Source organism: Schistocerca serialis, chromosome 1 (assembly GCF_023864345.2).
Source record: "Schistocerca serialis cubense isolate TAMUIC-IGC-003099 chromosome 1, iqSchSeri2.2, whole genome shotgun sequence".
In the NCBI taxonomy this organism is placed as follows: Eukaryota; Metazoa; Arthropoda; class Insecta; order Orthoptera; family Acrididae; genus Schistocerca; species Schistocerca serialis.
The window spans coordinates 94,268,700-94,281,275 of record NC_064638.1 but is presented as its reverse complement, the minus strand read 5'-3'; the positions used below and the strand labels follow the sequence as shown (position 1 = coordinate 94,281,275).

Below are 12,576 nucleotides of genomic sequence, written 5' to 3'. Positions count from 1 at the left end.
CTGCATTTATTTCTATAGTTCATTGGAATAGCTGCGTCTCTTGACTACATACTCAGTTGCTAACATTTCTGTCTTTCTAAATAAAGAGAAACATGGTTAATCAACAAGAGGAAAGTATTTACCATCAATAAAAATGTGTGGTTTCATGCACTAGCATTTTTGTCTTTTTTATCATGTGTATATTCTTATTTGCAAGTGATCTGCAACTGGTGGCTGTACCACATACCCTAGTAAATCATTTTGACATATTTAGTGTCCACAACTCATAGCAAAACTTTGCAGCCATGTTATAATGATGTGTTTTGACCCCTCATGCCACACTTTATTAAAGCTTCCACAAATTACTGCATCAAGACAATAAAAAAAATGAAAAGTTTGGAAAAAAGATTTTTGAGAAACTATATGATTCGTTCATTTTCTGCACTTGTTATTTATTAATTATGTTACTAATCACTTTGATTACAATAACACCAGGTTATAGTAACACTGAACATTAATGTTATTACAACCTAAAGTGATTGATAGCATAAATGATAAATAACTGTTTTTAATTAAATAATTTAGATGTAAGGAAGAACATCCATCATACAACAGGAACATTGACTCATTGACAGGCACACATGTAAGGAGATCAGGTTAGAAATGAGGGAGGGGTGGCAGGAGCATGGGCTAGGAATGCAGCATGTGGGTGCTGGAGCCAGTGAGGTATGGCGTGCGAAGACTATAATGTTGATGCATGGACTGAGAGGGATGGGATGGGGGGCGGGGGGGGGGGGGGGGTGTGACAGGGTGGAGGATGGGGAAGTTATTGGGCAGATAGTGTTCAAACAGTGAGTCAGTGGAGATTGAGGCCAGGAGGATTACAGAAGTGACAGTTGTTTTTAATAAAACATTGACTCCTATGAGTTCAGCTAAAAATGAACTTTAGTTATTTTCAAATTCTGTGTTCTAAGTATTGATCAGGTGGTATCCAGAATATCAGTTACTTAGTTTTTGAAGGTGCTCTTCACGTCTTTGTGAAAAATGGGAAACTTTCATCTCTAGTCAAGAAATCCGCACGTTCTTACAATTATTACAGATAGTGACACAAATATGACAAGCAAAATGCTACTGCTGCTGTAACAACAAACAATATTGAGCTATAGCAAGGACAGTTTAAAACACAGGTTTCTTGAACTTATTAACTAATGAGATATAAGATAAAAAAGCTTGAAGTACACAGAACTTACATTTCATCAACTTCCTCTTCTGACAAATCCTCATTCTCACAGTCATCTGCAAGAAATTGATAAGTATTAGTACAATACTGAGTAATGATGTATAGAAGGCAAACAGAGATGGTAGTTCAGCTTAAGACTTAGTAGCTGCATTGTTAGTTGTCTGAAGCAGGAGATGTGCTTTGTTGGTATACATGATTTTAATTATTTTGAGTCTGACAATCTGAATCTCTGTGAGCATAACCTTATCAAAAGTCTAAGAAACAAATTTATTTTTAAGGAATCTGTAAATTCTATCCATTATTTACACAGAACACTTTTGTGGATGTTGTGGCTTTGGATTTTGAACAACTTTACAATCCTTGAAGTGTAACAGAGATCATGAAACTAAAATAATATCGTTACCAAAGTTACCTCTTGAACTGTCCTCTCCTGTAGAAGCACCGTCCTCTACAGGAAATACAGGATTTATCACCAATTGTCCACTACACTATGAATGGCATGTCAGTGGTAGGTATAGGGGCCTGGTGCAGGTGGAAGAGGAAGGGGACAGGGAGGGAGGGTGGGGGGGGGGGGGGCAGTGATCAGTTAGGATATTACATCTATCCCCAGTTCAAACATATGGCGAATTTCAATCAGGAAAATTTAGCAACAAGGGATAGAAAAGTCACCTTGTGCACTCTGTGTGTATGCCTCAGATCCATCCAACTGCAGACAGTGGCAAACGCCTGAGCAAGTGATGCTTGTCATCAGGGATTCAGGATCATACTTTGATCAGTCCACCAACTGGCAGAGAGTACTGAAAACAGCTTTGCTCACAATTTCAATGAAGCTCTCAATCCACAGTATTGTCTCCAGAACTGACTGACACCCTCTGGTTCTGAACTAAGTAGGAAGCTTCAACCACTGACTTCAAAGGTTTTGTAATAAGCTAGTTGTGGTTTCTTGGTCTCATGGCCAAAGGGATGAAAATGGTAGGGGTCCCATAAATAGGTCAGCAGTGCACTATACATCGGAGGCTGCTACCTAGGTAGTTGCCTCTGTGTTGAGTGCACATGAAGGATTTTTTGATTAGGTGTCTCTCAATCCAATCCAGATAATGACAGGTCTAAGAGACCTAGCATTAGTGCAAGACTTACAGAAATGGTCAACATAGATGGAATAATTAAAATCCTAGTGATCAAATACCAAATCATTTTGCAACAAATTCCCCAGAGTTTAAAAGCAATCTTAAAAAGCAGTGGCTTGTAATACTAGGTACAGTCAGCTGGTAAAAAGAGAAATTGACAAATGTGGCATTTTTTGTGTAAATCTAAATGTATATAGAAAGGATAGGCTAATGGGAAATGGAGAATATGCCACAGTACTCAAGAAACTGTAAAGGTACAAAAATGCACAACAGTGCAGTGACACCACTCGGGCATACACTGCAGTGAGAGAGACTCTCCCCCCTCCTCCCCTTCCCATCTCTTTCTCACACACGTACACATGCACCAGACTGTCCTTGACCCTGAACATGGAGATGTAGTAAAGTTTGCTATAAAATCCGTTTTCCCACTGGAAATGTTTGACCTTGGTGGCTGCTTGCCCATTCCCTAGTATCTGAAGGAGCGACATAGATAGGTTGACTAATCATATCAGATGAGCCAACAGTGCACACTCAATGAGAATATGGACAATTGTAAGATGAGTACCACAACTGCATTGAGGAGAGTCCTCTTGACACAAAAAGAACTCATAGGTAAGTCTGGTGTGGCTGATACGCAGTCAGCACAGTGTAATGGTACCTTTCCAAGAAGCCAGAAGAAAAGTACACCATATGTTGGTAGTCCCCTTGACAGCTCTCACCTTGTGATGGTCAGGGTAGCCTGCTATTCAATATCTCACATTTTCAAAATTTGACGTTGCAGTTGCAATCATAAGTCTGGAACTCCAAGTTCAAGTTTGACACCTCTGGATGATTCTTCAGTTAATTTGTCAGCAAATTCACTTCCTAATATACCCACATTGTTTGGTGTCCAGATGAATGTTACTGTCATTCTGGAGTTGTGGAGGTCTTGGATGTTAGCAACCAAAAGCTTTTTGGGGTAGCACTAAGATGTGCCTTGTAAGCAGCTCATGGAGCTGCAACAAACCAGGAAATCCTCTGGGGCAAGAGTTTTCATGTACTGCACAGCCTGTAATATGGGGACTAACTCTGCAGTGTATACCCTGTATATAATTGGCTGACAATACTTCTCATGCTCCTTTGCATGTGCAAAGAAAGAAAGAAAGGTAGGAAGAAAAATTAGTATTTATCATCCCACCCACAGTTTGGCAATTAGATATTGGACACAAGCTCAGGTTAAGGAAGCATGGGGAAGTAAATTGGCTATGCCCTTTCAAAGGAATTATCCCAGCATTTGCCTTAAGCCATTTGAGGAAATCATGGAAAACCTAAATCAGGATGGCTGGATGAGGAGTTTTCAATCCATCCATGTGGATGTATGTCAAATTTGGGTAGTCACTGAGAAGTAAAAGCAACAGGCATCTGAGAATGGTGGAATCAGCATTTTTCTTTGGGATGCAAAGAGGTACATTTGAAACACAGGATTGGTTACATACCACAGGGAATGCCAAGATGGAACTTTACAAAGACAGATAAGAAAGGGGCAGTTGGTGGCCCTTGAACAGAGTTCCCCACTGTATCTCAGCTGGTCTACCCATTTTTGAGCAATTTGTAAACAGTCTGAACTACTATTGTGAAACAGAGTTGAGTAACACAGATGGGTAGACATCTGAACATTATGCCCACACAGTTCACCAAGAGTTGCTGGTATCTGACCCTCAGTGGTGGGATACAAACTACTTTCAGGAGGGCTATCTACAGGGCTCATACAAAAGGCTCCAGATGCCAATGGCACACCACTGTGGTGAACCAGATCTAACAAGTTCAGTACTGACAGCACAGCTGACCTGTAGGCAAACATGTCCATAGTCCAATTGGGATTAAATCAAAGCTCTATAAAATCACAGAAAATGGTCTTGTGGTCTGTGCCTCAGCAGGTGTTGCTGAGGTATCTGAGGATATTAAGCTCCCTAATGCAATTTGCCTTGAGCTGGTACACATGTGGTAACTGTGTTAGTTATCTTATTGTGAAACAAATGACCTGAAAATTTTAGCGATTTCAAGCAACTGGTTACCAACAAAGTTCTGGTCCAGTTGCACAGTTCTGAGACGACAACACAAGTGCATGACCCAAGTTTTCACAAGTGAAAATTGATATCCATGACTCTATATGGTCCTCTGAAGTTGACACATTGTGGTTTGCAATGATGGAGAGCTGTAAGACAGACAAAGGCTGTTCACCTTAAGTGATAATGAGGCTATGGGTCCCACATCAGTCATGATACAACTACTTGCAATATCGAAGAGGGTTATGCTCAGAATTGATCTGCGCACAGCTCCACTTTCCTGTAAGTATTGGTCGCTGATAACTGAACCTATGCAGGCCTTGAATCATTGGAGGGGTAGGAAATTCTGGGGAGAAATGGGTAAACAGCCCCAGAAGCCCCTCACACAGTGTAGACAAGATGTGATGGCACCACACTGTATTGTATGTCTTCTGTAGGTCAAAGAACATGGTGATCAGATGGTGGCAATGTGCAAAAGCATAACACACTGCCGATTCCAGATGAATCAGTAGGTCTATAATGGAGCGGAACTCCCGAAGGCCACTTTGAAATTGTGATATATGTTCCCTAGCTTCTGGGCACCAACACAGACATTGGGAAACCATTCTTTCAAATAATTTGCACAGCCCTTTTGTTAGAGAAAATGGTCAATAATTAGTCAAAATTTGAGAGTCTTTACCCAGTTCCAGGAAAGAAATAATAACACCCTCCAACCATTGGCAGGCAAACTCCACTTCCTGCCATTTAGAGGGAAACACTCTTCCTGCCAAATACAATTGATAACTGAAGAGTCTGTTGTATGCTGTCATTGCTAAAGTGTTTAAGCATTCGGTTATTGATTTTTATAAGGGTCAGGGCCCGTCTCTCAACACTGTTAAAGTGCTGTGGAACTCCCATTCATTGAATAGAACACTGCACAACTCAAAGCCTTTTGTAAGGAAGGCTAAGGAATTTCGCTCCAGTGGGTGTTTCAGAATCAGGAAATTAGCATGGCAGTTACTGCATGTGGACACTTTGGTGAAGTAAGCCATGAAGCATTCAGCAATGACTGCAGGATCAGTACAGATATTGGCATTGAGGGAGATGGCAGCAACTACTGTGGATGATGGGTGGCCACAAATGCAGTGGAGTTTAGTCAATACTTGAGACGATAGCATGTGGGTTCCCACAGATGATACCATACTGTTCCAAACATTTCTGATTTCTGTTCTTTATTAAAAGCCATGCCTTCAATGCTATTAAATGTTCAGAAGAAGGACGGTGATTATGTTTTCAACTAACCTGCAATGCTCTGACAGCTGCACCTATTTCTTCAGACTGCCATCCCACCAGTGTGTATAATCATGTCAACAGCATCTTGTACCACTCCTAAGACTCTCTTCTCTTGACTGGTTTCAGAAGTTGCTTTGGAGGTGGAAGCTTGCCAGTTGGCTTCCTGAAGTGACTGTCGAGGTGCATATTCCACTGGTCGATGTATTGAGAAAAAGAGAGTGATAGGAAAGTGGTCGCTGTCACAGAGGTTGCTATGGATCGACTACTGCATTAAGAGTGTTGTGTACATAGTTCCGTGTAGTCAGCGCGTACACAACTTTCCCACTAGAGCGCGCCCCGCTAAGCACAACAGTGCAGGCGCAACGCTCGTCCGTCTCCGCGCTACGAAATGGCGCAGCCTTAGAGACGGACCAAATTCTGCTTCTGCCGATCCGCGTATTAATATGTAACGCAGCCAATGAGATTGCTGCTAACATAGAACCTTTTCTCCTCGCAGATCACACTCGTGCAGTGATACCTGAACGTGCGAGGTATTATAACGAGTGTACAGACTTTCGATTAGTCAGTCTGCATTTGTCTGCGCTAGTCTGCACCAGTCTGTACAAGTCTGTACCAGTCTATAGTCAAGTTTCAATCTGCGCCTAATAAGATTATCATATTCCTGTACATAGCCATGAAGGTAAATGTATAGACACTTTGTCAAGTATCAGAGATATGTGAGAATAAGATTAACGTACCAAGACCAAAGGAACTTCAGATTGTCAATTGTAAACAGCATCCAGAATCAAGTTATGTAATGTCTATGCTTTTTATTATTTTAATATATGTGTGTGAAAATTAATCAAGTTCTGTTTAAAGTTGGTCACCATCAATCTGCTACTCTAAGTGTGCAAGTGGCATTTCTATCGTCTGACCTAACGGCAGAAGATAAACACGCCACGATAAGACCACGAGACATATTGCTGACACTCGCCAACTTCGTTAGAGCGACAAGTCAAATAATCTGATGGTGTGTGTACCGAAGGTCTTACAGTACGCACACCACAAAGGGCAAGGTGCTCAGACTGCAGTTGTAATATCTATGGTGGAGTATGTTCTATGGATCATACTGAAATGTGTTATAGTTCCATTGTTACAGAGGCAGACTTTCAGTTCTGAAAGTAAATGCTCAATTGCTTGGCTTCTGCTAGGTGTGGTTTGGCTGCTCCACAGAGGATGATGAGCACTGAAGTCCCCAAGCAGGAGGAGGGGCGAGGCAACAGTCCCACTGGCTCCACCAGCTCGTGATGTTGTATAGATCCGTCTCGGGGTAGATAGATATTACATACTGTTACCCTGACTGACAGGAAGACATGAATAAGCAAGGCTTCCAACGCAGCAGTTAGTGGCACCTGTTCGTTGAAAGTGTCAGGTTGAATGAGGGTGCAGACTTCTCCAGATGCCCTTCCGATGTTAATCCAATTTGTACAGTATGACTTGTAATTTTTAATAGTAGGGAATTGTATGATTTGTAATTTTTAATAGTAGGGAATTGTATGATTTGTAATTTTTAATAGTAGGGAATTGGATTCAAAGAACCGTATCTTCCAAAGCGCCATGCCAACGACATAGTGAGTACCATTAGTTGACAGAGTTCAGCCATTTGACAATGGTAGCCATTACAGTTCCATTAAAGGAACATCAGAATGGGATCTGAGAAAGCAGTGAAGGGGAAACAGGAATACGAATTACTTTGCTGCACCACCTGAATGAGCCGTTCTTCATCGGTCTTCATGGGCTTGACCATGGGAGAGTGGGGATGGTGGATCGAGCAGAGCTGTAGAGTTTACTTTAACTTCCAATTTATCCTTCTTGTCCCTTTGAGACTTCAGTTTCTGTGAGGAGTATCCTGTCTTGACTTCTTGGGTGGAAGAGCACCATTCTTTTCTTTGATCTGCAGTCTGTGGGAATGTTAACCAGTGGGTAGTGGTAGACTGTTGGCCTGTTTTGTCCTCTGAGAAGGGCACCTTGGCAGGTGTCCTCTTAGCTGATGATGCGTAGGACGATGCAACTCCAGCTGCACCAATCCTCTGTGCCAATGTTGTGGGTGAGGGGGAATGAATTTTGACACAATGTTTGCAAAGTCTGACATCATATCGATTGGTGCAGGCTTTCAAAATTTTTCTTAGCATCTTGACAAGGCAGAGAGTAAAACTGTTTTACATTCCTGGATTTTCTGAAAATGGAACTTGGCTGAGAATGTGTGTGTAGGAGGGGGAGGGGGGGGGATGGTGTTCTGAGCATTTTACCCAAGTAGGGGGTTGTTTGCAAGGGCTACCCTCTTGTGTTGTCCTACCCCATGCCCCACAAATACCATCATCAGTACAGCAGGAGGACAAGTGTCAAGTTTGACATCACAACTATAAACCATGACCTTCATTTTCTCAGGGAAAACACTTCCATCAAAGGGTAGGACAAATACTCCTTTCTGTCTGCTGAGAGTCATGTTGGCACTGTCACTGCTAAGGCTGTGTTTGATCCATTTCATAGCAGATCATTTCCTGATACAGCACTCACATCAGTCGGAGGCTTTCCCATGGGTGCCACCCCACCACAGCAAAGGCTGCCTGGCATATTAGCCGTTGCCCAGAGTCCCAGATTGGGAAGTTACAACTCAGGCACCAGCAGTGTGATCCCTGTACATAATGACTGCCCCCATGCCCCCCTGCCCCCCCCCCCCCCCCCAATGACATATGGGCTGCTGCCCTGGATTATAGTTGTGAACATAAATCTAGTCTAATATTATGTGCAGAAGATCACAGCACATGGCAGATACATTATGCACCACATAAGGCACCCTTCCCCAAATGTCTGAAATTTAGGAAAGTGGAGGTCAAATCCTAAAAGGGGACCACAAACAATTGTGCAGAAGAGGTTGAGGGAATATTGTGAAACGAGCTAAAACTGATGGGTGTCCTAACAATCACAGAGTCATCACTGTAAAAGCTCCACTAGGTATAAGACTCCTTTAGTCGCCCCTTACAATAGGCAAGGAATAACTGAGTCTATTCTAGCACCCAACACTGCAGGGGAGAACAATCAATTGGAATAACTACAATTCCATAAGTGGTGGGCATAACAAGACATCCTGAAAAACATTACTCATCGCCTTCTCTGTGAAGCAACCTGGAACACACAGTTTAGAAGCCCACTTCTGATGGAAATGTATAGCATGGGCAAAATAAAACTTGCATACAAAATATTTATGAAACTGGCACAGTATTCACCGCTGTTAATGAATATGAGAGCTGCACATCAATGAAAATGCTGAAAATTGCGATTTTGATGCCCCCAATCAGTTGCTGTCATGTGTGTGCGCACGCGCATCTTCTGCATGCTCTGTACTGAGCACTTCGCCATGTTGATATGTTTGAGTGACTATGAGGAACAGACGTGTATGTAGTGACAACTTCGATGCATCACAAAATGGAGCTCACAATAAAACTACGTATTCTTTGTCAAGTGTTACGAAAAGCACAATTCATGGCGAAGGGTGTGGAATTGTTTGCTCAAGAGTTTAAGACTGTAAGTTTTTTGGCAAACCCTCCAATGAAGTAGGCAACACAAATCTTAGTGGCAAATTGGTTCATAATGGACTCTGTAGCGAATGAGAAGTGTAACTACGTGCAAAGAGCTCGAATACTGGAAATATTGCGCCATACTTTCCTTCACTTGAACAAAGTCCAACAAAATGTCAATGCCATTTTCTGAGCAAGTGGGAATTAAGATATCATCATGTTGAAACATTACTGAAAAGGTGGTGGTTAGTGTTTAACGTCCCGTCAACAACGAGGTCATTAGAGACGGAGCGCAAGCTTGGGTTAGGGAAGGAAATTGGCCGTGTCCTTTCTAAGGAACCATCCCTGCATTTGCCTGAAACGATGTAGGAAAATCACGGAAAACCTAAATCAGGATGGTTGGAGACGGGATTGAACCGTTGTCCTCCCGAATGCGAGTCCAGTGTGCTAACCACTGCGCCACCTCGCTCGGTCATTACTGAAAAGGACCTGCACCTATATCCTTACAAATGTCCTGTTGTGCATGAGTTAAAGCATGCAGAGGGACATTCATGCATTATCTGTCAGTGATTTCTGACAAGGCGAGGCCACACCGTTGGTCTCAAGGATGTACTGCACACTTTGTACACCTTTATTAGGCCATTACAACAACATAATGTGCAAGTAATAAGGTGCACTTCTATGGCAATTCCAAGAAAATTGCAAGAGAAGTTTTACATGTCTATTAAGCAATTGATGTATCTGTGCATAGGTGCCAACTGTTAAAGAGTTTGTGATGGTCAAGTGGAATGCTGTCATGGTAGCTCAGCGTGTTTGGTCAGAGGATTACCTGCCCTCTGTAATAAAATAACTGAGTGCATTAATCAATGATGAACTTCAAGTGTCATGGGACAACGACCCTGAACAAATGCAATGAACAATTACCAAGAACAAACTGAGGGGGTGAAAAAAAGAAAGAAAGAAAGTGATAAGCATTTGAGCTTTGGAAGATGAATGTGTATGAGGTGACAGTTTGACTCCCGCTTAAACATTCATTTTGTAGTACAAGTGTAAATTCTGTAACACCTACACTATTTGTTCTTGCTACATTAGCAATGTCTCACCTCTTTGCAGGTTAACTGCAAGCTGGTCCTGCCTCTGTGTGAGGTGCAAAGTGATTCTGGGTACCTTACCAGATTGCATGTATAAGGAATCTCTCAAATCATGACAGGCATACATTTTCAGGAAAACTATATGCATTTCTTCATTTACTTGTAGATAGATATAAGCATGTTTGGTCTAATAATTAAATTTAAATTAAAGATAGTAAGTAATCAAATAATACTAAATTCACTAAAAATTCATGCAAATACACGTGTTACTTTATTCATATTACTTCTCAAACGTCATACAAATTAAATAATATGACCACGGATGAAAAAAATACAGATTAAAATTAAGTTTGACTGGGAGTTGAACTGTCGTTACATACACAAGCGTTTTATGGAGGTTAAACGCTACCCACTTGACCACCATGAACTCGAACGTGAGGCACCACCTATGCACAGATAGATGAATTACGTGGTTGAAGCATAAAACCTCTCTTGCAATTTTCTCGTAGTTGACAGAATGGTGCACACTGTGTTTTTTAATGGCCTACTAAAGGTGTACAAAGTTTGAAGTAAATCTGTGATCCCAACATCGACGCCTCCCTTTGTCAGTGAAGTGGAATTAAGACTTTTGGATCTGCAGCTTTTCATATTTTCAAATAAGGTCTAGTTCAGCCTGTCAGGGTACGTGAAATCACAGATATAAGCCATTATGAATCAGGAAACCCTTGTCAGTGGTTTGAAGAGCCACTGCATAGTCTCAATATTAGTCTTTGGTACACATACTGTAACACCCCATACTGTAACACCATCTGTTAATGCAAGCTGGTATGACCAGGAACTATTTGATCAATATGTGGATCAGTTTGCAGAGAACAAACGACTGTACGGATATTTTCAACAAGATTGAGCAACAGAATACACCACTTAGAAAACCTTGTTGCCAGAGCATGAGGTGTTCAATGGGAAGACAATCAGCAGAAGCTGTCCTTTCTCCTGGCAACCTTGACTGTGTGATCTCTCCCCCTGTGATTTTTACCTGTAGAGCAGATTGAAGGATCAGATGTACTCCAATAATTCTCACACACTGGAAAAGCTTCAGCAGAACAATGAAAAAATTATTGCTGCTATGCCTCAAACACAACTGCTATGCACGTCTCTCAGTTCAATAAACTGAGTGCAGTGCTGCATCGACATCAATAGTGGCTATTTCCAACATCACCTGTGATGTTCCTTAACCCTCTGCTACACGTGCGCGGACTGAGAGTCCGCATTGCGTTTTATACCATTTTCATGATCAATTCTGACATTACAGTTGGCAAACATAATAGTATATTCGAGTCTGGATAACATAAATAAAACAATGAATTCGTAAACACAATGTATTTCAGCATCAGTAGTGTACATAAAATATTTTAACTCGTAATTTACCCATAAACCAATAAGAACATTTATTGTACTCGCTGAAATTTACGTTCATTCTGTTTTTTCACTGTTTTTCTATATGAATATTAACCAATACTTATCTTAAGTAAATTAGTTCAGAAACTTTTTCAGAAAACCATAGTTTACAGCCTCACTGTCTATTCGAGTAAATCACTCGTGGTCGTTGCCATTTTCACTGCATTCACTGCACAGATATGCACCCACATGTTCCAGGCATACAAATTTATTGCACACATTGCAGGAAAATCTCGTCGGTCTGTTTTCTGGCATGAACTTTTAGACAGTCTTTTCTGGGAATTGTTGAATCCGAATTGCTCTTGTAAATTGATTCCAGCAATATTTAGAAGAGAGGAAAAAATTATAAACAGCCATCTTCTGGTAATTCTTGTCACAGAGTATGTACATTTCATCTCATCAACTTTGTCCACACCAGATTTAGTCTCGTTGTAAAATGTTGTTATTTCCAGCTTGCACTTTTCCGAATCACTGTCAATACTGTCATCATCATGTAAAGTAGACAGTACCAGAACAACCTCGTCTTTCTTGGGTTTATATGAAACCAATGTCATATTCTTCCTAAATGCAAAAATGCTGGATTCCACAGGACGACCTTTTGCTACTGTCATAAATGGAGGAATTTCACGTTTATTTTTTCGAATTGTTCCAACCATTGTCAGCTTGTCCTTTTCCAACAAGTCAGCCGCAAGTGGAATTGATGTGAACCAATTATCACATGTTACATTTCTGCCATATTTGGATATGCATTTCACCATTCTTTTGACAATAGCATGAGGCGTGTTATCACAGAGATAAGGCCCATCC

General features: G+C 41.3%; 1 protein-coding gene across 3 annotated transcripts in view; it reads right to left on the bottom strand.

Moving 5' to 3' along the window:
- Positions 1-12,576, bottom strand: part of LOC126462641 (uncharacterized) — a 199,791-nt gene that overhangs the window by 50,005 nt on the left and 137,210 nt on the right. For all 3 annotated transcript variants that reach the window (XM_050096089.1, XM_050096088.1, XM_050096090.1), the window contains exon 9: positions 1,230-1,275. In XM_050096089.1, coding sequence (XP_049952046.1) covers positions 1,230-1,275 — 46 coding nt within the window. The remainder of the gene's footprint in view (positions 1-1,229; positions 1,276-12,576) is intronic.